General features: G+C 40.1%; 1 protein-coding gene across 5 annotated transcripts in view; it reads right to left on the bottom strand.

Annotated features, from left to right (window-relative positions):
* Window positions 1-25,830, bottom strand: part of CD47 (CD47 molecule) — a 49,329-nt gene extending 23,499 nt beyond the window's left edge. For all 5 annotated transcript variants that reach the window (XM_058661839.1, XM_012929233.2, XM_058661838.1 and 2 more), the window contains exons 1-3: window positions 25,469-25,830; window positions 12,146-12,496; window positions 4,365-4,454 (exon numbers count right to left, since the gene is read on the bottom strand). In XM_058661839.1, the coding sequence (XP_058517822.1) occupies window positions 4,365-4,454; window positions 12,146-12,496; window positions 25,469-25,514 (487 nt within the window). In that variant the 5' untranslated portion in view covers window positions 25,515-25,830. The remainder of the gene's footprint in view (window positions 1-4,364; window positions 4,455-12,145; window positions 12,497-25,468) is intronic.
* Window positions 25,831-26,035: the final 205 nt, after the last annotated feature.

Genomic DNA, 26,035 nt, shown 5'->3' on the forward strand with positions numbered 1-26,035 from the left:
CCTCCCATCTGGTTCCCTGCTGATGCGTGTGGAGGTGGTGGAGGATGGCCCAAGTGTATGAGCCTTTACAACCATGTGGGAGACACACAAGAGCTTGTGGGAGGCTGACTTCAGCCTGACACAGCTCTGGCTCTTGTGACATTTCCAGAGTGGACTAGGCAGGGTATGAAGGATTTCTCTCTCCCCCATCTTTCTCTTCCCCTCTCTTTTTCCCTTCAAATAATCATAATAAAAAATTTAAAACCTCTTTCAAATAACTAAAAAAAAACACATTATAAATACACATATATAAAGAATGTAGCTCTGCGTGAAAGTTGGAACCAGGGGCAAACCAAGCTGGGCAGGGTTACAACACCTGTTGACCTACATATGAAGTGGGTCAGTGGGAGAGTCAGGCTGGGATAATCAATTATATTCAATACAGACATGAGCCAGAATAAGAGCAGGTGGGTTAGGCTTTGCTGCAGCATAAGCTGGCAAGTGCTGGGACTAGGGGCAAACCCTGTCAATCTAGACTGCAGAATCACCTGGAGAGTGCAATATTTAGGTTAGGGAGTGGGTCCCTCTGATGGGCTGCAACTTCCACTGGTGAGCATGAGAACCAGGACTCGGGGCAGGCCTGGCTAGAAAGGTGGTGGCATCCGCTGGCATTAGTGTGGGCTGGAGGGTGGAGTTGGTTGGTTTGAGTGAGCCTTCAATGCTCAATGATGTGTGTGAGATTTCAACGCGATGTAGGGCAGACTGGACCAGTCCACTGCATACAGTGCAAGGCACAGGAACCAGAGGTGGGGGGCCAGTCATGTGAGGGTTATTGGGGGTTGTTCTGACTGGGCTGAAGCTCCCCCTGCGGTACATGAGGGCCAAGACTATGTTGGGCAGGGTTGGGCTGGGCCACAGCACCCATTAGTTCGCTGAGGATAGAGAGCTGAACAAACTGATCCTCTACCCCAATGCAGCTTGACAGCAAATTTTTGGGCCAATGTGGACTCAGAGGTGGACTATGACAGCTGACAGACCTTGGAAAGATTTCCTCATCCTTGGAGTGGCGATATCAGCACCAACTCAGAGCTGTCGAAAACACATGAACAGAACCCTCAGAAAATGCTCCATAATGGGGACCCTGGGATGACAGAGGATGACAGTTTCCCATCCTCTCGGTAATGCGGCAGTTGGGAGGCTGGGCGTGGTTTCTCTTCTTGTATCTCCCTCTCCCTGATATACAGGAAGAAGAAAAAGAAAGTGTGTAACCAATGGTCTCACCCAACATCCCCTGATCCTCAACCCTTCCCACCATGATCAACTATATAAATATCATCAAAATTTTTTAAAAAATCATAATGGAAAAAAAATAATGTAGCTCTGGTATAAAGAAGCCCTTGAACGTGGGAGCGTAACAGCTGTTAACCTTTAACAGAATGGCTAGCTTGGTAAAAGTCTGTGTTTTCTTTAGGGCCACAAAGGTCTCACAAACAGAGCTTAAAAAAAAAAAAAAACCACAGGGAGAATCCCCTGAAGTCAAGGGACAGTTCAGGCATGGTAATTAAGAACATTTAAGGAGAAGTAGACATCTAGAAAGTAAACTTCAAGGGTCTGAGTAACTACTGATATGATCATGGTGTAGCATATGGGAACACAAAATGTGTGTAACTAAGCAGGTGGAAAACAGAGGAGCTCTCCTGTCTAGCAACACAGCCACACAAAAACCAGGAGAGCTGTTATGAAAGTCACCAAAAGAAAAGCGAATGTTCAGATCTATGACTTTCTCAAAGATGTGACACCAGGTGTAGGACACAAAGGCACACACACATCCCTGACTAAAATGAATGAAATCTTAGTGTTCTGGGGGCAGGAGCAAGGTATGGCTCACGTCCACATCTCACATATTAGCCCAGGGCCTCACCATCAGCAAATACCCTGTCAGTATCTGTCGAACAGAATTTGCTGCTAAGGCAAAAATAATAGCATCTAATCAGTGCGTCTACCATATCAATGTCCATCCTTTAAGGAAAGAAAATTCTCACAATAAATTCAAGATGCTGGAGGTGGCAAAGTGTAGCTGGTAAACAGCACTGGTTCCAGGGGTAGGCACTGTGCCTAGCAGCTAAGATTTACACGAAGATGCTAGAGTCATCTGTGCCATATCAGGGTATTTGGGCTCAAGATCCTCATTCCAGTTTCCTTCAGACGTAGATCCTGAGATGCAGCAGTGATTGATCAGCAGCTGAGCTCCTGTCACCATGCAGGAGACCTGCCTCTGCTTCCAGCCCCAGTGCAGGCCTGGCCATTGTGGGCATCTGCAGGTGAACCAGCACGAAGGAGCTCTCTTTCTGTGGAGCTTTCTCTGGCTCTTAATTAAAAAAAAAAAATCCTAATACAAAAATGAAAACTAAAACAGGATGTTTTTTCACTCATCAAATTAATAATGCTTTTAGAATAGGGTCAGGATCCTGAGGTGAAAACTATGCATTCTCATCTGTAATAGCAGTTACAGATTTTGAAGAACATACAGGCAGAGAGTATCATGAGGCACAGATTTTCTCTGCCATTACCAGGATTGTATATATTCAGCAGAGTTACTTTCACAGTATCAAAAACCTGGAAACATCCCTAATATCCACAAAGATGAGAGGTAAGTACATTATAGAACATCCATAAAAATGGAACACAAGCAACTATAAGAAGATTTCAGAAGACACAGGGGGAAAATTAGATGTGTAAGTTTAGAAATTACATGAATCCATTTATGTCTCTTATTTTCAAAGAAACATATCACAAATGAATGAAGAAGACAGAAAGGGAAGCGGCAGAAAATTCACTAGAAAACACCAATAGCTAACTTCTAGATTTAGGGACCCCGGATGACTTTTTTTTTTTATCGTAACTGCCTGCATTGTACAAGGTTTTCTAAAATGATATGTGCAGATGGCCTTCTATAATGGTAAATTCCAAATCCATGATTCAACCAATACAGAACTGAAAATGATCAAAAATTTGCATGTACATGAAACAGACTTTTTTCCTCGTTATTTCCTAATATAGTCCAACAACAATTTATAGCATACAGATTTACAGCATATAGATTATGCATAATCTATACATAATTTCAAGTATACCAACGATGGGCAAGGTCACCTGGAAGTAAGTCAGTTAAAGCGACTTGAACATCCCCAGACTTTGGTCCCCAAAGGGGGATCTGGAATGAATTCCCTATGGATACCGAGGAATGTCTCTATTATTATTTTAAGAAAGAAAAAAACAGAAAGCTTATTTAAAAAAATACTGAAAAGGATTTACTTTTGAGCCACTGCACTAAAAAAAAAAAAAAAGGTCCTTTATGATAATGCTACCATCAGCAAACTTTACAACCCAAACTCTACAAATCACACTAATGTGAATGATCTCAGAAACAGGCTTCATCCTACCCAAATCATATGACTTAACCCTTATAACCAAGGTCTGCCAACAAAGTTAAAGCTTCCTAAAGTAAGATTCATACAGTATGCATTAGGCCAACCCACTCTGGTATTTTACTAAAGGTTGCAGCATAAATGAACTCAGCATCATCTATTTCCTTCCTGTGATGTTTACTGGTCTTCAATGATTGTTTCAAAGTGCTTTGGGGAGGACAGGAATAAATTTCTTATTTTCGAAGTCAAAGCGCTTATTTAGACTGATCCTCAAAACTCACAAATTTAGTAAATTTCTTTACCAAGCTGGCATGCACACGGTTAACTGTAAACATTATTTAGAATGCATTTATCTATTTACCTCATAGTGGTAATTCTGTATTGTTTGTGTTAAATCTGATACAGTATCAGATTTGCCCTGCAAGGCTGGGGTACATGATTATCACAGGGAAGCAAGATGAAAACACGCAGCCTTCTAGAGGCCACAGAGCTGTACAGTGAAGATGATACAACACAGTTCACATAGGGTTTTCCCCAGGGCAAACGCACACGAGTTCAAACTGAGTATGCAGAGACAGAGGGATCTCTACGCTCCAAAGTATAGTGCTTTAATACTAAGGTAGCCTGTGACTATCAACTTTCCAAATACTGTAATACATGGGTAAACATTTGATAATTACTAAAATGCCACATATACAAGTTTAAGGAGGTACTACAAGCAATTTACTCTTAAGGAATTAGAAAAATAACTTCTTTGAAATTCAAATGGAACTGTAGAAAAACATGAGCAGGCAATATACACTCCTATGAAATGATGATTAATATTCAAGTTGGCATTTTCTTATTTATCACAGTAATAGTTTTCCTAATCCAGTTGAAATAATACCATTTACATAAATTCCTCCTAGACACAACAATTTCACAATGTAAACATAGATGAAAAACAGGAATACTTACTTAAAATACCAAACTGTCCCCAGTACAGAAGTATAGCCAAAATTGGGAAAATAACAATGAGAATATTTTCATTTGGAGAAAACCATGAAACTAGAAAGGAAGAAAAAAATCACAATTAATGTTTACTATAAGCATTTAAACCCTGCCAGTTTTCCATAACATATATTTCATTGTGGAGATGGAAAACAAAAGTAGTTCGTTAAAGCTGTGGCCTTTACATACACACACACAAATATACTTTCAAAAACTTTTGTGCCAGAACTTACCTCTTAAGTATATTTTTTCTGAATCTTCTGAAGTATTTTCCTATAACACATTTTTTATTTATGAAACAAAAAGTTCATTATTTTCCACATTTGTCCTAAATTGCATTTTACCAAGAACAGGGCTCCATCACCACTCTGCCAAGCCTTGAAACTCAACTCTAAGCTAGAATCCGTGTAAACTTGGGAAATATCTGACATCTCCCTGCTCCTCAATACCCATGACTGTCCAAGGTACAGGATGGCATCTATACCTTAAAGGGCTCTTGGGACTGTAGAGGAAATACATGCAAAGGACTTCAAGTAAAGCTTCACATTTACAAGTGCCCACACAATTATTATCATCATGTGTTTCTATGTTGAAACCTGACTGTGTAAAGAGTGCGAAGAATTTGCCTTCTGGCAACCATGATGGGCTCCCTACGAGGACTGATTCAGGACCTAAGGGAGGAAGCTGTACCATCATATGCTCTCTCCCTCCTGTGACTAATATCCACAACAGAGAAGCCCTTGATTTCCCCCACACCAACTCTGGAAGAGCTAACTTGTTCATGGAAAATGAGGCTTTACAGATTGATACTATGTTAAGTAACGTGAGGGGCTTTAGGTTATCAAATAATACGCTATTAAGTGGGCCACCTGTTACTTGTGCAAATATTGCCATAATCCCATATAAAGTACACTGAGATAACAACACTTCAAACAAGATTTAAGAACTTTAGAAGTAAGTTTGATTGTATCTTACAAACTAATAACACCATCATTTTAGTAATGAAATTTCTTCTCTAACAATAAAGCCAACTGAATGCTCTGAAAGCATTTTGAAATTGGCCTGGGTGGGAGGCAGGGAACGGGTGGTTTGAGGAGCACTTGCAAATAAATATTGCCCAAAGGGGACACTGGCATTCCTCCAAACTTCACACTAGACACAGGAAGCCCTCAATGCCCTGCCGCAAGAATCGGCACACGAGGAACTTCACCCCAAACCGACAGCCACATATTTCTTATGCTAAGCTGATAATGCCGACCCTGGCAAAATGCTTGCATTAATCCCCAAAATATAACATTATAAACCCTATCTTAGATATGTTAGCTTTCCAGAATCTAGTGTTTCAGCCTATTCACAGTAGAGACTCAATACATTGGCTTTTGGAGGTTTCAATGGTTCGAGGACAGTTCAGTAAGTAGAAAACCATAGCTATGCCCCAAGAGACAGACACTGCTAGATACTTAAAACTAAAATCTTAATTTCCAACTGAGTACCTGAACATCTTCCCATACAAAAGAAAATCCTCTTCAATACAGGATACCAGGAAAAATATTTGTGAATTATGCTTAGTTTTTGTATATAATGCCCAAAAGACCTGACAAAAGCTCTATGAATTGATGACTGCTTAACCAATTTATTTTTCCTATTCACTTCTCCTATGACTTTATTTTGAGATGTGTGTACAAGAATTCTTCAAATCCTCATGACTTTCATGTGAAGAATTATTAACTCCTCCTGGGTGAGGAAGCCCAGGCACAGGGAAGTCAAGATCTTCAGCATTCTTCAGTGTCTTGTCCTACATGTCTTGACACTGGCCACATCAGTGTCTCCCCTACATCTCCCCTCACAACTCTCCTCATTTTAATAATTATAACTCTACTTCTCTACTTGCTCAGACCAAAAACCTTGGAGTTCCCTCTCCTTGAACCATTGGTTTCTCTCACATTCTACATCTAAACAGATATCAAATCCTCCTGGTTCTACCTTCTAATTACAACCACTGTCTGACCTTGTGTTAAAGACAAGCTACAAGCTAATAATGACAAGTCTCTCTAATGGGCTCTGTTTTATATAATAAAATAAAGGCCCATAAACATACATTAAAAGTCCATTATGAGGCGTTCTCCCTTCAGGTACTTGAAGGTCCGCAATGAACATGACAGTATGACCTTGAGCTTGGGAGAGGGAAAAGACCTCTGGGGAGAGGAACTGGAACTGAACCTTTGGAGAAAAGAAACAGATGATAAAGGAAAGCAAAGTCAAAGAGCAAGAGAAGACCACAATGACTGGAATTCAGTGAGGCAAGATCGGAAAAGAGCCAGCCAGGGTCTTTATGGTGTGTTATGCAAGTATGGATTTTATTCCAAGAGCCAGGGGAGCCTTCCAATAAGGAGGACAGGAAGACCTGACTCATAAAATCTTCTCTGGCATTCATGTGGAGAATGGATCACAGAGAAGCAGGACTTGTCAGAAAGGTACAACAGCAATCAGATTGTGGAGGTCAGAGGATATCGACAAAGGCAGCCCTGAGCTGTTTAACTTGTGACATCTAAGCAAGTAGCAGAGAGCTGCTGCCAGTGCAGGTGGTTAGGACAGAGATACACTGGCAGAAGAAACTGAAATGTCTTATCATACAGAAGACTGAGCCTAGGAGAAAGTATACATCTCTCTGGGTGAATGAGAAATTACAAGGAAACAGGTGTTGGCTGGACTAAAGAGCTGTAACTGCCTCATAGCTGCAAACATTTGGGAAGTATCAGAGTGTCATCATACCAAGCCTTAAGATAAAATTTGAATGGTCACCTTCCTGGTGCAGGACAGAAGTAATCTGTCAATTCGATAATGAGACAGACTAGATGAATACAAGATTCTATGCAAAAATAATGAGCTAAAAGAGGACATTTTACTGACTGTGGGATTACTGAATAAAATATATTATTATCTATGTGACTCTTAAATGGAACTTGTCAGTATCACCTGTGAGTTTATTCAGGCTTCATATACTCTCCCCTTTCACTTCCATTCCAACATTTTAACACTTTCCCTGATAGTAAGCATGCAAGGATATGGAGCTACTTGTGAAATTCCCAGTTGAAACCACCATGGGAAACTTCTGCCAGAGTCATCTCGTGTCATGGGCATGAAAGCATGATCTTTCTGTCTAATTTGTTATAGTTGGAAATGCTTGAGACCAGTGAATTGGATATTTAAGAACCATCCAAGATCCTAATGTTTTATGTGAAACTACTACTCGCATGCCTATTAAGCTACCAATTTGTTACACCGAATTGCAGGATGATGTTAATTTTTGCTCAAGGGGAGAGTGAGACAAACTACTTCTCCAAGATCCCTTTTAGATCTATGTTTCTATTGCATAAAAAAGAAACAGTGCCTAAAAATGGACTAAGAACAGTATCAGATGTTTTTCTCTCTCAGCATTCAGAAAGATAACCCAAGGGCAATCACACCCAACTCCACACAAGGTGCAGATAATAACTGTTTCTAACTCTCCCCTAAATTACTGATCAGGTGGATTGGCTCCCAGGAAATAAACTTCCTACCGGAAAGGCAAAAAGGGACACTAAGAGTGTGTAGCCTGTGGATGACTGTTTAAAATTTTTCTTCTAAACCCAAGTGTTTTTTTTTTTAACCTATGAATTTAGTTCACTTACCTCTGTACAAAAATGGGACAACCAGCAAAAAGGAAGGGCCCACTGAGTATGTCTCTCCTTCAAACATATAGATGCACACCCCTATAAACAGGGAACACTAGCTTCCCCAGGAGATAATCACAACAAAATTTATGCACTAAAATAAAACCAAATTTGTACACAGTGATTAAAGATTGCAATGACATCTTTAATCTGCTGACTAGCTATACTCCACAGTTGTTTAATCAAATCCACAATACCAAGGTGGCCCCCAAATCCTGCTGTTTGATTCAACTTGTGCAACACCTTCCCTTTGTGGGCCAGTGAGACACAAAATACATTGGGTTTCATTCCCATGTTGATGTCACGTCACCTGGATAAGGAAATTTGCTGGCATAAAGTCCTCAATCAGGTGCTTTAAGAAAGGGTAGATTATCCCTTAGGTAGACAGAGCTGCCCTTTAATTAAATGATCCTCTAAGAGTGTCTAGATTGTTCCTGGCAAGATAATTTAATATGTGAGAGGGACTCAGCAATATCTTCCCTTACTGGTTCTGAGTACATAAGGAGCCATGAGTCAAAGAATGCATGCACCCACTAGGAGCTGAGAGAAGTCCCTGACAGACACTCAGCAAAGAAACCTCAGTCCTGTAATCACAGGGAATAGAACTCTGCCATGATTCTGTGAGTCTGCAAAAGCACTCAGACTCAGCTGAGAACACAGCCTGGCCAACAGATCTCACTCACACCATGATCAGATAGTAAGTAAGTACTATTTTAGATTGCTCTGTTCATAATTATTCATTATAGCACACTAAAAAGCTAATGTAAGGATAATACAGTGTCTTCATGTCACAGTTAGGAACTAAGTGTGCATCATTCTTGGAACTGGAAACTGTTGAACATGAATTGACTGTTTTAACCAGAACTAAAGTTTACAGCCTTACAGAAAAATGAATTTTAAGCTTCCACTTTTTAAATATCATAAATAGAAATATTAATGACTAGTTTTATAACTACTATTATTTACATTTAGTGTCTGGTTATTTACAATGATTTTTTTTACAGGAAGCATATGCCATGATGGTAAGGGTACCTTGCTTCTGAAGCCAGGGAGATTTAGTTAAAATCTTGGCTATGACTCTGATCCTTTCTTTGGATTCCTCATTTGTAAATGGTAAAAGATCCACTCACTCTCCTACAGTTTTTAAAAAGTTCACAGGACACATCATACAGGACACAGGACACATGTACATCAGACAGGGACTCAAACAGATATTAGAAACATAAATTTATTTTAGAGTTTTCATGTATTCAGACCCATGGCCCAAAAGAAATGGATGGGGTTGGAGTAAAGAGAATGGTCACCATGACCCACATCCATTAGTGCAATACAACTTTTACAAGCAATTTCTATTTCTCATTTATACGTATATTTGAAGGAAAAAAGCACAATATAATAAACATAATTTCTAATGACTAAATCCCCAAAACACACATGATGGAAAAATGACATTACAAAGTTACATTACTGATAGGAAGAGTATATAAGTTCCTTGAAAACTAAGCATATACATACCATGTAATTTAGTAATTGTTGAATGTACACCACAGAAATGGAAGTTATGTCTACACAGAAACCTATTCCACAGCTTCACTTGTAATAGCCCCAAATGGAAAAAAATAAACAACCTCAAAGGTCATATCCTGAGTGATTTCACTTATGCAAAATTGACAAAATGACAAAATAGATGGAAAGTAAGTTCTTGCCAGATTATGGACAGGGAGAGTTACAAGGCTTGACAACAAAAGACTGGCATGAGGGAGATGGCCGGGGTGGTGGCATATGTCTATATCCTGATTGTGATGTTAATCATACAGCAATACCAGTGGTTAAAATACACACACTGCTCTGGTTTTCTTAACACTGTGATGTATTTATATAAGAGTTAACTCATGTGGAAGACTGTGGGGAGGGCACACAGCAACTTTCCTCCACTCGTCCTGTGAATTAATAACCTTTTTCTTTTTCAAAAAAAACTCATATAAAACCGAGTATCTTAAACTGCTGGTGACATTTTCTATATATCTTCATAATGAAATAATGTGTTCCTGTTTTAATGACCCAAATAGGAACTATAGCTCATATTTTCAACAATATTTTGAGAACAAAGATGAAAATGTCACACAAAAACCTATAAATGTCTTTTCCAGTTATCTTCATTTTTTATCTTCTGGCTACCAGTGTGTTCTCAATGACTTACACTACCCTCCAAATCATTGCTTTCCCATGACTTGTTCTTTCAGTCCCATGAGATCATACGACCATAGAACAATTTCAACTAGGTATTACGTTATCTGACTTTAGTCAGTTCTAGTGCACATGCCTGAATAGAGCTCTCCTACAAGGCATACATAAAAAAATAACAAAGATTCTTTAGCCCATCTTAACATCAGGGGTAAAAGTTACAACATTAAGTGAGATTTATGAGCAAGAGAGCCTTTCTAGACCTCCTTTCCTATTGAGCCATGCCCTGTCCAGTCCTCTCTCATCCAGCTACAGTAACTTAGAAATCTAGTTTACTACAGAAACATTCCAGGAAACACACTTTGGTTTCCAAAGATCTTGTGCACATGAATTCTTGTTACACTTGATAGAATATATAAATGCAAACATCTATTTTCATCCCCCTTGTGGATATGAGGAAACGTGGACTCAGTGAAGCACCTGGTCATGATCACAGATCTGAAAATCAGATTGCTAAATAAGGCCTGTGATTCAGATCTCTCCTTTCCCAACCCTAAGCAATGGCAACGTGTTTCATCAAACTAACCACTCATTCCCAATCCAGCAACACGAATTTTCTAGCATTAAAAGTTAGAGTTGTAGGTGGCAAAGAGAGGATCCAACCAAACCATCTGATTCCATTTGGAGCAGAGGTTCTCAAAGCGTAGTCAATCCCGAGATCAATAACATGCCCGATTATTCTAAATACAGCTTTCAAAATGTAAGGTCAGAATGTGTGTCTGTCTGTCTGTCTGTGTGTGGCTGACAAGAAATAGAATGAAAACAGACTTTTTTTCTTAACTTCAGCTAACGTTACTACTTTGTATAACTCACCAATACACTTCCGTGAAAAACAGTAGAAGCACAGCATTGTTGATAAGTCTGAACTGCAAATAAAGTAAATTAGATCACTGTCCCTCCCACATCTAAGGAAATGCGCATCAAAGTACAACTACACCCAAGAAGCTTCTAGGCATCTCTTGATTCTCCTGCCAACCTATTCTTTCCAATGGGCACATAGCCGGGATTTGCGAACCACTGATCCATATATAAGGCTACAAAAATTAAATTATTCCAAAAATAATTTGAAAGATTCCTGAAAATATTGTGAAAGAAAGTATTTCTGATGGCAGCAGGTAACTGCCAAGCCCAAGTAAAATAGTTCCCACACATTTGAAACACATACAACATACCAATACAAAACATTAAACGAGTTTTACTGTGAAAAAGGGACGATAACTATGACAGAACATGTGATCTTAAAGCTGATAAACCCTGCAACACATGTTACATATTACACACTTTTTGATGCAAAGGCATTCCCAGCCATATTTTGCCCCCTTTCCAACAGGATTAGATTGTAGAGGAACAAATAAAAGGAAGCTATTATAGAAGTCTTAATGTCTCAGTCTGGCTTCTACTGCTGTTAAAAGAAAACCCTAGCTTGGTTGATTTAATACAAAGAGTTTATTTCAGCTTATGGTTCTGAAGATTGGAAAATCCAGGAGTAGGAACCCCATCTGCTACATCTCTGTTGAGGTCTCTGTGCTGTTTTAACTTGGCAGAATGGCAGGAGGGGAAGCAAATGTGTGGGAATGAGGCAAACTAGGCGAGGAGAGTCATCGTGCAACCCACTCGAGATAACTGACTCACTCCTGGGAGAATTAACCCATTCCCTTGAGAAAGGCACTGTTCCCTGTTAATGATTTAATCATCTCTTACAGGATGCACCTCTCCACACTGCCACAGAGGCGACCAAATTGCAACATGAATTTCAGAGGTCACAAATCAGAGTCAAACCATAGCACTTACCAACACGGTATTTCAGATCCACAGTTGTTTCACCTTCTCTGCTTAATTCTGTTACTTCACATGTGTAATTTCCTAGGACGGCATCACGCTTATCCATCTTCAAAGAGGCATCCCCTTTTAATAATTCCGAAACTGCGATTTTTGCACTTGAAAAGTTACTATCAGCTACAGTAGACTTATTCTGTCCTCCATCATAGATGAAAACGTATTTTCCTTTAAATTTCCACTTGACAAACATTTCTTTAGTGCTCTGGGCCTCCACGTTTATAACAAAGCATGGGATGACAACAGTTTCATTGCAAAAGGTAAAATCTACAGATTTGGTTTTGTTAAATATTAGCTGAGCTGAACCTGGGAAATAAAAACAAAAATACTTTATTAGTCACAGAATTTTATATGATCTTAGTATAAATCCTTACTACAAATAGAAATACTTTACCTGTTTACTTAAGCAGTGTAGCAGTGAAGCCCACTCCCCAAGTAAAAAGCAGAAACAAATCATTTCAGTACTAACTTGTATGGCTAATACACAAGAATGTAACTTTTCTTTATTTGCTTTCAGTAATACAAAGTATACAGGTATCTTGGGAATAAATTTAGCAACCGTGACAGAACATGCAGGTGTAGCATTTGACTTTTGAAGCTCTGAAATAATCATTTCTGCTTACTAATATATGCAGAAAACTATTGCTCATACCATGGGACAATGCTGAACAGAGAACCAAACCAAAATTATATTCAGTCTCAATTTCTATATCCTTCTTCTAAATGGAAGTTGCTAAAATGATAAGAAATTCATCTTCACCCCATGCTGCATTTCCCAAAAATGTGGTAGGATCTGTGTACTTTACAAAGTAAAGCGGATGAATCAAATCACATCTTTCCAGTACTCTGGAAAGCCTAAGAATACTAACAAGAAAAAAACATTCTCCGTGGCTATTTTCCCACTGCAGAATACAGATAGCAAAGGACATTTGTATGCAACTTTACCAGAGCATGAGACACAACTGAATGGCATGTTCCCACTCTCAAGGTTTCACTGAATCTGCAGAACAATCATTCTCAAATGTTCATTACAGTTATTTCTCCAAGAAGTCATAAATCATTCAAAAACCCAAGGAACAAATTAAAACCGAGTGCAGATATGGCTAAGGAAAATAATTTTAGCAACTCTTCTCAATAAGATAAACTATCTTTTTGCTTGATAATAGAGTGGTTGGATAAGTAAGTAAATACAACCACTCACAACTCAAGCACAAGAATGTGGAGCAGTTCTAACTGTCTTCCATAATCTTCTGTCACTTCTCAACTCTTTCATCCACAGAGTTAGTTGATGTATACCTCAAACAGCAAAGCACTGGCACAATAGTCTAGTGGCTAAATCCTTGCCTTGCATGTACCAGGATCCCATATGGGCACCGGTTCATATCCCAGCTGCTCCATTTCCCTACCAGCTCCCTGCTTGTGGCTGGGAAAGCAGTAGAGGATGGCCCAAAGCCTTGGGACCCTGCACCTGGGTGGAGACCTGGAAGAAGCTCTTGGCCTCAGATCAGCTCAGCTCTGGTCATTGTGTCCACTTCAGGAGTGAACTAGTAGATGGAAGACCTTTCTCTGTCTCTCTTTCTCTCTGTAAATCTGTCTTTCTAATAAAAATAAATAAACCTTTTTTAAAATGCAAAGCACTAATAAACATGAATAAAATACCAACTTTGTAAATAGTTTATTCTTTTTTTTTTGGAAGCATAATTTTGCTGAACTTGGCAGATTTTATTTATTTTTTCTTCTTTTTTTCTCTTTCATTTTTTTTATTACATTGCATTATGTGACACAGTTTTATATTCTTAAGATTTCTTCCTTCTATGTAAATCAGAATAAAAAATCAGAGGTATAGGATTTCACTGTTTTGAAAACACAGTTATTATCCAAAAAATGCCCAAAGAAAAGACTGCAAGGATGTATGGGAGAACATGAAATGGAGAACTAAAAAATACCTGAGTAAAAATTCTATTTCTGCCTCTTGTTGTTGTTATGTGAGCTTAAGTAACACACTTTCCTATGCCTTGGCTTACCTTGCAAGTAAAAGGATCAAAAAAGGATACTTGGCCCAGAACTGGGTGATTATCAAGGACAAAAGGTACAAAATGCAGGTATGCAGGCAAGCGCTTAAAATGTGGGGAAAAACTAAAACCCAGGCAATATGACATTTTAGGATAAAGAGCTGAACCTTCTCTGACTGCTACAAATTATGTTAGTTTGGTGAATTTGTAGCCTGACCCAACCTTGTAGATATCCAGAGTTCTCTTTTTCTGTTGGCTACATTTTTAGCACCCTAAATAGAAGCTCCAGGAAGATCATGGACTTGTTATTGAATTTCTCAAAACCTTGGGATTGCAAATTGTTTTCCCTGATACGAAGCAGTTTTAGGGAGAGACTACATTATACAGGGTGGGAGTAAAAGGATGATAATAATGTTGGAATTAAAAGGAAAGCAAGAATGATGGACAAAAAGATGACTCGTTGTCCTTTCAATGGAGTGCTAGGCATTATCTAGCAGATCCTCTGGATTATCCTATTCTATAGGGCCCTGTGTCTTCTACTGACACTGGGCTATTTTACAGTTTGTAAGCTGTAGGAAATTGATGGTAATGCAAATGATTGGTAACCACAGAGATACAGATAATTTTTTTGTGTGTGTAATCGATTTCCACCTAGAAGAAAATAAGATTCTAAAAAATTACATTTTACAGCCTTGAGGATATTGACCAGTTTTGAATCTATCAGAAATCTCAGTATTCCTGATTGCCCTATTGCATCAATTCCTCTCATTTCACAAAAACATGTTTTTCTTTCTTGCTGACTTGTTTTTTAATGAATGAGTGAAATACAATCTTTGATACTCATTTTGTATTTGTGTGAGTCATTTACAAAATCTTAAAATTGTATTTGTATGGTGATTTAAAAACTATCTTTTCTTAAGAAACATACAAGTGAAAGCTCAGCTTTCCTGAGGAAAGAAGTGGTTGGTAAAACATTCTACACCTTTTTTTTCAAGGATTTATGTGTTGGGAAGACAGAATGACCGAGAAAAAGAGACAGACATACACACATAAATTGAGAAAGAAAGATTTCCAACCCACTAGTTTACTCCTCAAATTCCCATGACAGCTGGGGCTGGACCACACCAAAGCCAGGAGCCAGGAACTGCAGCTGGGCCTCCCACATGGATGACAGAAACCCAAATATTTGGGCCATCATCAGCTTCCTCCCAGGCACACTGGCAGGAATCTGGATCAGAAGCAGAGTAACTGGGACTTAAACTAGGCAATTAACACAGGATCCAGTTGTCTTGTACAGCAGCTTAACCAGCTGCACCACGTCACCTCCACACTTAAATTATGCTTAGAAAATGAATTTATTAAGAAATATAGAAAACTCCAATCATACTGCAATTCTTGTTGTTTATAGCACTAGCAATTTAAGCAAAATAAACACTGTCAGTCAAATTCAAAGAAAAACTGTCCTGGATAAACCATAATCTAAACAACCTTTGCACTAATAATTAATAAATTAAGGCAGTAAAAAAAATCACTCCGGCTGTCAACTACAATATTATCCTCCATAAACAGGTACCAAAAAAATGACTAAGCAGTAAAATTATCTGATTTGAATTTTTTTCTCAGCTGATCACCAATGAAACAGAAAACTGAAGGAAAGATCTCAAATATAGGAAAGAAAGTGTTGGGCACTGGGTGTGGCGTGCTAATCTGACACTCGAGGTGCCTGCCTAAGACACAGGCCTGCTACTGCTCTCCAGGCAGCACCCTGGCAGGAAGTATGTGAACTTGGGGCCCTTCTGACAAACTGGGGGGCCCAGAATGAAGCAGGCATTTGGCGAGTGATGAAGTTGTTTGAAGCATTCTTTCTGCCCGCCCACCCTTGTTTCTCACTCTCACTTCAGCTCTGCCTTTCAAATATATACATGGAACACAGGTAACTGACTTGGATAAGAAAATTCTGAATAAATGAAATATTTTTATAGTAGTCAAAACCAGGAATGAGGAGATACATTGAACTAAAACTGATGAAAGCGTTACAGTTAAATTTGAGCAAATAAATTATCCTATATGAAATGGAAAGATACTGGACCTCGCAGGCTTTAGATGCAGGCCAGGGACCCAAATGACTACGTAGGTGAGAGATGGTTTTATCCATTGCAGTTATAACATACAAGTCAGGTACAGATATGTTTGAAAAAGAACTCAACACTTGTCAAGAATTACCTGACATGAAATGTTGTGATGGGATGTGAAGAAACTATATTATTAAAAAAAAAAAAAAAAACCAGATGGAAGCAGATGGGAAAAAATGGTTTGTACGGTCAAAAGTATTTGTTAAATCTGCCAAAATGAGATACTGTAACTGCAATGTGCTAAGGCTAAAAAAAAAAAAAAAAAAAAAAAAAAAAAAAAAAAAAAAAACCAGAAACAAACAAAAAACACCAACAGAAAAAAGACTTAAGTAGTGTAGGGATTCTCTTGTAGGAATTTACAATGCTTATCTGAGGACAAAGGTTCTGAGTGTTATCTGTAAGGACACAATACTCTGCTCTGCACGGGCAGAGAAGTCATCACTCCACCAGATTTCCAAGATTTCTTTTGCTTCCAGGGAACAGATGATTGTCACTGTGACCACCGATCCAGTTCCCAATCTTACATGTTTTCACATGTTCCATGGAAATCTCTTTGGCCTCCAGTCCTCTACTCTCCGAAAGAGCTGCTGACACTCCCTCCCTGTTTAATCAGGTTGAATCCTTCCCAGAAGTGAGATATTTGCAACACTCCCCGCCTATGGATCTCACTTCAAATCAAATAGTCCCAGGACTTTTCCTTCTGCTTCCCCATTTTCAGAAATGAACCCCTTCACCCGAGAGCTAATTTCCATTTCTGCCTCCACACCCACCAATCTCTTCAGGGACTCCCCCCATGATCAGTCAGTCACCCACATCCTGCATTTATGAAGTAATTGATTCGTGGGAACTGACACAGTACAAAAAAAAAAAAAAAACAAATTAACCCTAAGTGATACTGACATTTTTAGATATGATTAGTATTTGGAGTCTGTCTACACTTTTGAGGAACAGTGGGGTTTTTCCTGCTTGCTGGATATTGAAACCTGCACCTGATGGAGTGTTAAGACTGTGACTGTGAAGCGAACAGAAAGTACACCATTGTGAAAATTAAGACAGAGAAGACTAGGAAGGAGAGTGAATGTGGGCAGGAAGGAGGATGGCATGGAAAGTATCACTATGCTCATAAGTGTGTACCGTGAGATATATGAAACGTTCACTTCATATAAATAGGCTAAAAAGTAAAAATGAGAAAGAAAAAAGCTTGAAATATTTACCAGCTCTAATGAAGCTCATCTTGGTTTTTCCTTCTCTAGCATCCTAAAGTGATAATCAACTCATATACGCATGTCTTCATTTCTAATGCACCATATAAATATTTGTAACCTAGGTCCTATCCCTCTCACCCTGCTTTTCACTACAATAGCTATTGTCAAAATCACCAGCAAGCTCTTGTAGAACATCAAACATGCACCTCTCATTTTCTGCCTTGACTTCTCTATAGTTCCAGAGTCAGGGGACAGCAACTTTCGTGCTGTGTCCCTTGTCCTCTAAGGACCTCCTGGTGGTGAATTTCTTCTTGCATTATCCACCTATACTAAGTCTTTTTTCTGCTTTCAAATTCATCAATCAATTTGAAGGTTTTTTTATGTTTTGTTTAATTTTTGACAATCTTTACATAGTTAATTATGGCAAAAAGGTTCAAGGGCTACAGGATAGTGGGTAAGACTACTATTTCCGCATTGACTTTTTCATGTATCTGGGGTAAAGGGGGAGATGAAGGGAGAAGCCCCACCCAGTCTCCCACCCATCCCAGGTCCCTGATGCGGGGCATGCTCCAAGGGTCTTGCTCAAGTGGTTTTGGTAGTTCAACAGTTATGAAATGCTGTCACTCTTGCCATTCCAAGCATGATGAGGTCGCTAAAGAATCCACTGATTGACATAGTCCACCATAGAGTCTCTGTTTGCCCAGTTTTTCACTGCTAACATATGCCTGAGGTAGTTGAATGACCTGTTCTGTCCTCTGTCAATTTAAAGCTCTGTGTTGCTAAGGGCTTCCCAGTCACACTCCCTGACCAAGTACTCTTCCTTAACCCCTCCTGCACAAGTGTTTCTTTTACTGAACTAGACTCACCTTTTTTCTAAACTGCAGGATTTGGACAAACAGTTGATTCGTGTGATTTCTACTTAGATTATGACAGTGATCTCAAACTTACAAGCCCACACACTTATTTACTCCTCTCTGCTCCACCCAAATCTTCACTTCCCTAAAGTATTTTCTGTTATCTACCAGTTGCCCAGACTTGGGCCTGGACATCATGCTAGATCTTCCCCTTCTTTTAAGTGATGCAGAACTTTTCCTAGGTGCAATTTGTTTAATGTTCCTATACCCAACGTCACTGAATGAATGAATCAGATAGTCATCTTTTTCTCCTCTGAACTACTGCCACACTCTCCTAACAAGTTCCCTATTTCTAACCTCAATGTTTCGTCATCAGCTTCAACGTACTTTCCACAGTTCCCAAAAGGACTACCCTAATTGCAAATGTGCATGCCTTTCTCTAATGTAATACCACTCTTCTCCTTTTCAAGCTAAATCCTAAGCATACTAATACGGAACGCAAACCAGATCCTTTTAGCCTCGCTTCTGTACCCCATCATTTCCAAAGTGAGCTTCAGTGACAATGACCTTTTTCAAAATTCCATGGCTAGGCCCAGCACGATAGCGTGGTGGTTAAGGTCCTCGCCTTGAACGCGCCAGTATCCCATATGGATGCGGGTTCAAATTCCAGCAGCCCCACTTCCTATCCAGCTCCCTGCTTGTGGCCTGGAAGAGCAGTAGAGGATGGCCCAAAGACTTGGAACCATGCACCCACGTGGAAGACTCAGAAGAAGCTCCTGGCTTGGCTTTGGATTGTCTCAGCTCCTACCATTGCGGCAGTTTGGGGAGTGAACTACTGGACAGAAAATCATCCTCTCTGTCTCTCATCCTCTCTGTATATTTGCCTTTCTAATAAAAAATGAATAAATCTTAAAAAAAAAACCAATTCCATAGCTAGGCACATGTTGTTCCTACAGTGGAAAGAAGCCTATACTCATTATTAGTTATACAGAGTTTAAACAGTTAAAGCACATGCTTGGGTGTCATATCCTGGCTCAAGACTCAGGTCAATTATTTCATAGCTGGAGAATCTCCTGACCTTAACTTCATCATCTATGAAAAGAGTGTCGGTAGTGACAGTTCATACCACATAGAGCATCTGTTAAGACTGAATTAGTTAAATGAATATGAAGCTCTTATTGGACAACCTTTCCCATACATAAAAAGTGTTCAATAAATTGCAGCCAAAGTTTGCTAACATTTATTCTATGGGTAAAGCACAACTGAGATGTTTCAGTGCCCTTCTGTACCACCGCTTAACTGCATTTGTCCCCTCCTTATTGTTTCCATTACCCTCTGTCCATGTGCTATAACTTATTATCATACATTACAATTGCTGTTTTACTTTCACTGATCTCTATGTTAAGTTCAGAAAGTATGATAATGAATGTCTCATTTGTGTTCCCCAGGAGCCAAAAAATTAGGATTTAATGGATATTTTCTCAACGTAAAAGTTTAAGGTATGAATGACAAGGAAAGAAAAATCTCAACAGCACATAGGAGAGAATTCATTGTTCTTACAAAATATTCCAAAAGAATCCTCCAGTTTCTTTCACAGATCTGAATACAAAATCATGAAGCCATATATAAAATTAAATAAAATACATATTTTTACAATGAAAATAAACTCAAGACAACTGCATGACTGGATAGAAGTTTGCCTAAAAAATCACATGAAAGTGTCTGTGATGTTCCTATATGGTGTTTCAACTGGGTCTTACAGGATGACTATAAATGCATGGAAAGGGCTCTGTAGATAAACAAGCAATGTTTCTAAAGGAATGAAGCAAATGGATAACAAAGAAGAAAACTATTCAGGTGAGCTGTCATGAGGCTGGAAAGAGGGTTAAGAAATACTATCAAGGCTTCCTGGAATGTCACACAGAGCGATTCAAATCTGGTAATATAAGCAATAGCAAACCACTTAGGCGTATTTGTATTAAACAAAGCAACACTGACAGCAATATGGAAGATGAATTAAGAGTAGAAAGGAAGAGGATAGAGAGAGACACAGAGAGAGAGAGAGATTGATTTGTTAAGACACAAAAGTAAGTTTGACTAAATGACTGGTGAGAAGGCCTGAAGATGACAAAACAGTAAAGAAGTAAATGCAAAGCTAACATTGTTAACTAGACAGCTCATGGATTAATTGTAAACAGACTTGATGATTCAGGGAGAATATTTCTTTGGCAAACTATGAAAGTATCTATAATACAGTGATATGAAGATGTCCAAAAGATCCTGCAATGTATAAATTCATATGTAAGAATATAGATGAGAGCTTTTCATGAAGACTTGAAAACCACCAAGAATATAGCTAGAAATTGAAATTGTGAGCATAAATGATTGACCAGATAATTCTTGCAAAGCAAACAGAGCAGGTGGCAGAGGACAAAATCCTAAAGAGCACCAATAATTAAGGAAGAAATCATTAAAGGGCAAAAAGTCAATGAAGTGAGATCAGCAAATGAGGTAGCAAGGAATACCACTATGGACATGAAGGGAGGGTCCTAATGTGAAACAGGATGTAAAGTTTAATGGGCTAAACAGATTTCTGAATGGAGAGTACACCATTAGCATCTTTATCTGCAGCAATATCAACTGACTAGAGGGATCAGATGCTGAGGGAAAGTGAATCAGAAAAAAGTGGTAAGGATGTTTTTTCAATAAATTTGGCAGTTTGAGAAGGCAACGAGAATGCAAAAATTAACAGCATGGGAAACTGGGATATTTTAAAATTCTGCTGGAGTCTTCTCTCTTTTAAGCACAGTCATAAAGCCAATCATGTCTACAAGGTAACAGAAATTAACCAAGGAAGCAGGAATGGTCTAAGGCACAAGACAGAACAGAGATGGTGGAGGTCCCCAAGAATGTTGGACATGAGAGAGCAGTAGACAAGTTATCCTTTCCTTTGATTGGTGAATACATGTCCTTCAGGAACTAGCTCAAGGAAAATAATACAAAACATTAGAGATTAGTTTAGTGATGGTGGGAGGGAAGCTGTGGAAGCACAAACCACACACCACTATTTTTTGCAGTAGAGTAGGTAGCTAATCATCTACTCATAACGGATGTTCAGGAATAGGGCGAGAAGGCCCAGCAGCCACTGAAGTAAATGGAGCAAAGCTCAAAAGGAAGGATGCCTGCCAGAAATGAATCCTACCAGTTTTTGCCATCAGATCTAACCCAAGCAATGAAGATCTACAGTTTTAAAACTGAATAGACTCCAATTAAACTATTGGACATATCTAGACAATGGGATGCTAGACTATATGACATTGTCTGTACCAGCAATGTCGGCACACACTTAAACAACAGACTGATGGACTTAGGAGTGCTTATGAAAGACTATAGTATTGTAATAATATGGGGAAAATCAGTCAGGGAGTGGAAATTTGGGGTGGGAGAGGGGGAATCCCAGGCCCTATGGAATTGTACCATAAAATTTAAAAATAGAATAGAATAAAACAAAACAAAATAAAATAAACTCAATAGAATTAGGCTCAAAAAGGAGCTCTAGTAGTAGGTTGCGGCTTCTCTGGAGACTGTAACGTAAGTTCTAAGTTAAAGTGCAGTATCTACAAATTATTTAATTCTTAGAGTAATCCCTATGCTTGGATTTGAAAGGGGATATCCTTCTATGAATGAAAGGAGTCAGCCTAGAATTAGTGGGGACAAGGAAAGTTAAAGTCAGTAACATCCAGGTTAAACTTGGTAGTATTTAAAATATGTTTTCTACTACTGAGAAAAAAATTTTTTTAAAAAGTGTATATTCTAAGCTATACGTTAAGTGACCAAGAGGTATACAGTCTGAAGTTTGTCTCTATGTCCAAGAAGGTGTTACAACATTCACACACAGGACAGGCTCATACTTGTTTGAAATGCAAAAGGCATTTGCAAAGCGCTTTGCCTTGCCTATACCATGAGTGAGGTATACATCCAAATATGTACAATCTCCTAATCTCAGCCTTAAGCCTGAGGGATGACTGAATCTGCTTCACAAATTGGGACTGAAATTCTCAAGTTTCTACTTCCTGTTTTAATTCTATGTAACCACCAAAAGGTAAGATCCAGACTTTGTTAGTCCAGGTACATCAATATTGTTTCCTGGATGCTCTGTATCCTTTACTTTAGTACTAGTAGGAAGTTAGCAAATTGATCCTATACATTATTCTTATATCATAGAGAAATATTTGTACTAGTATTCAAGTGAAGGTTACTTTCTGATAACCCAAGAGTGCATTAAATTAGACTAAGATGTAAGACTTAAAAACACAAGATGTTTTGTCCTCTACAAAAAATTATAATAGCCAAAAACCTAAACAACAGCTAAATGGTTATCTGAAAATCTTACCACACCCCAAAAATGCCATATTAAAAACAATGCCTAGAGTCACCATGGCAGAATTCACAGTAAGAAATATACTTCATTTTGATAATTTATATTAGATTTAGAACATTTATCAATTTTAGAGCAAAGCATCTATTTTTCATCTTTAGAACCTGCTCTTTGAAATCTCCTTTAGCAACTGAGTAGAAAACCAAAGACATCTGCCAAAACAGAGACGACAGCATGAGCAAGCGTCCTAAGGGTTGACATTTAGCATAATGCTTTAACACACTGTCTTGGCCCCATAAATAAGGACGTATAAGTGTGCATTTCCTTCACAGGATAGTATCTTGTGTTTAGACATAATATACTCCTTACAAAAAAAATTTTTTTTATTTTAAAAAGTCAAAGCGTTACTAGACTTAGACAACAAAAATAATATGCATTTCTAAAAATGTTATCATGGATACCTCTAATTTAAAAGACCCTCTTTGAAAGAAGAAAAATCATTCAACCACTAAGCATACTGTCACTAATTTAAGGTTTTTCTTTCTGCTTTTGTTTTGCTTTTTACTAGTTAATGAACACAACTGGCACTCCTAAATGGGAAGTAGGGGCAAGAAAGGAGCATAATAATTGTGTCCACATCTTGTAGATCATAATGGCTTGAAGTTGGTCTGAGACTGAATGAAAAGAATATCAAATCATATTTTTTTCACAAAGGTCACTAAAACTGTCGTAGATACCAGGAAATGGTCTCTGATTACAGTGCATCAGAAATGAAAATGAAAGCAAAATCAAACTTGAGAACAAATGAATGTACAAAGCCATGCACTCCTCACTCGACAGGCTACCTTCTGCCTCCCCAACCTATGGTCTACATCTCACTGTGTTCAGAGACTGTTAACATCTCTTGCTACAGGGCCTCTTGAAGCTACATGTTAAGCATACAAACACCCATTTTATCTTATGAGAAACAAAAACTTCCTGTTTCATATTCAACACTTAACACAAGTATATGATGCTTGCCTTTTTTTTTAGGTTAGTAAGTACAATAACATGCCATAAATTGTGACTACTACGAGGCTGTAGGAACTATGTATAAAATGAGCTCTAATGAACATGAATCTGAACCATTCTGTAAGAATATCTAACAGAATTCTTATCTCTCAAGTACCATTCCAACGGCCCTCTCTAATCTACCTGAAAATAGGCTCCCTGTCCCTAACTAGTGCAGGGTTCACACTTCATGCTACACTGCTGAGTCTTGCAGTGGATGGTCTGAATTAGTGATGTTACGTTCCATACTGATGCCTGGCTTGCTAGGAAGGTTCTGATGAGACAACAGGTATCTGAGAGCAGCAATTATTTTAGCTACTGTGAATGATCGTGATGGCAACAAGCATACTAAAGACCATGACAGGGAACATCAACCATTTAGATAATAGAAGTCTGGATTATCACCAGCTCCAACCTCCAAGGAGGTTTGGGGAGGGGGCAGTGCTGCGCAGGCATCTAGCAAACAGCTCCAAGTCAGACCTTTATGAATGGCATACCGAGGCTAATCAATTTAAAATCGAATTAACTTAGCACTCTAGGGTAGCGTCCTCCGTTTCCTGGTCCTTATACTCAATTCTGAATCTGACAAAGTTCACAAAAGGCTCCTTACATACGAAGTGACGGACGGTGCAGACCCAAGAAAATCCTTATTGCTTCCTCAGTTTTTACAAACGAAGCACATTCAAAAACAAAAACAAACAAAAAGAAAGAATAAAGGAAAAATAAAGAGAAAAAGCGAAATGGATTCCAGAAGCTCTGGGGGCAGAGGGCAAAATTCTTTCGGTGCTGAAAGACACCAAATCCCACTGTGCAGCACGTGTGTTTTAACCTGAGGTTATTGTCTTCATTTTTCAGGCAAAATATGGGTAACTTTATAAACCGGTTGCCCACACAGAGAGGGGAAACTTTAAGATGCAATCTGGAATGTGGTTTTAAAACCCTCTGCTGGGGCGTGGGGCGTTACGAGAAGGAAAAGAGTTTCCAGGAAGCTTGATTTTAGGATAACAGAAAACACAAGGCTAGAAGATTATCCTGCTTCAACGTCGGGTGGAAACGAAACTTAACCTTCTCCTTTGCTTCCCTTTCGCTCTGTGTGCACGTAGCAGAAATCCCCTCTGGTTGACTTGGCCAGAGAGCGCACTTCCCCCTCCAGAGGCCAGGGGGCCCTCCCAGGCTCCATGCTCCAATCCCCGGAGCATCCACGTACCGAGGAGCGGGTGCGAAACAGGGGCTCCCCACCACTGCCACCCCCTCTCCTCCGACGGCTTCCTTACAGCTCGGTTTCGCAAGCTGCGCCGTTTGGAGTCATCTGAGGCGCACGCATTCAGAGGTGGTGAACGGGGCGGGAGCGGGGGAGGGAAGGAGCCCCCTCTCACTCACGGGGGAGGGGAGGGAACGGAATCAAAGAGAGAGAGAGAGACAGAGAGAGAGGAGAAAGAGAGAGACAGAGGGAGAGAAAGAGAGAGAGAGAGAAAGGAAGGCGAGCCCGGTTCCCCGGGAGCTCTTCCATATCTGCACTCCAAGGGCCCCCCGACCACCCTTGGCGGGCTCCCCCGGGCGGCCCGGGTACATCTCCCACGGTTTGCGGGGGCGCCCGCAGGGACGCAGACAGACACAAGCCAGGGCTGGGACCCAGAAGCCACTCACCGCAGCACGCCGAGCCCAGCAACAGCGCCGCCACCAAAGGCCACATCTCCGCGCCACCGGGGGTCGCCGCCGCCGCAGGTGTCTGGAGAAGCCGCTGCCGCCTCCTCGCATGCAAGACCGGCCGCCGCCAACAGTCACAGGCACCACCAGCAGCCCAGGCAGCCCGGCCGCGCGCACGCTCGCTCCCGCCGCCGCCGCTCCCCCGCACGCGCGCGCCACGCACTCCCGCTCCGCCCCGCCCCGCGCCGCGCCGCCCTCCCCGCGCCGGGGGTTGGGTCCCTGGTGCTGCCCACTGCGCCGCAGCCCACAGCCCGCGCCTGGGCGTGGCGCGCGGGGCTGGCGGGTTCCTTCGCGCCGCTCCCACCTCCCCACCCGGTCCAAGTCATCGTGCCGCGTCTCCCCGGAGACTCACGGTCCACCCTCCACGTTTCTTCCCCAGGCTTCACTGCCACCCTCACGCTTCGGGACGCCAGGCGCTGCGCACTGCGACCTGGGAGCCGCAGCCCCTACCAGCCTAAGGGTTCTGCCGCTTCCTCCTCGGGTCCCTAAGCCAGCGGGTCCCTAAGC

Source organism: Ochotona princeps, chromosome 3, assembly GCF_030435755.1.
Source record: "Ochotona princeps isolate mOchPri1 chromosome 3, mOchPri1.hap1, whole genome shotgun sequence".
Taxonomy (NCBI): Eukaryota; Metazoa; Chordata; class Mammalia; order Lagomorpha; family Ochotonidae; genus Ochotona; species Ochotona princeps.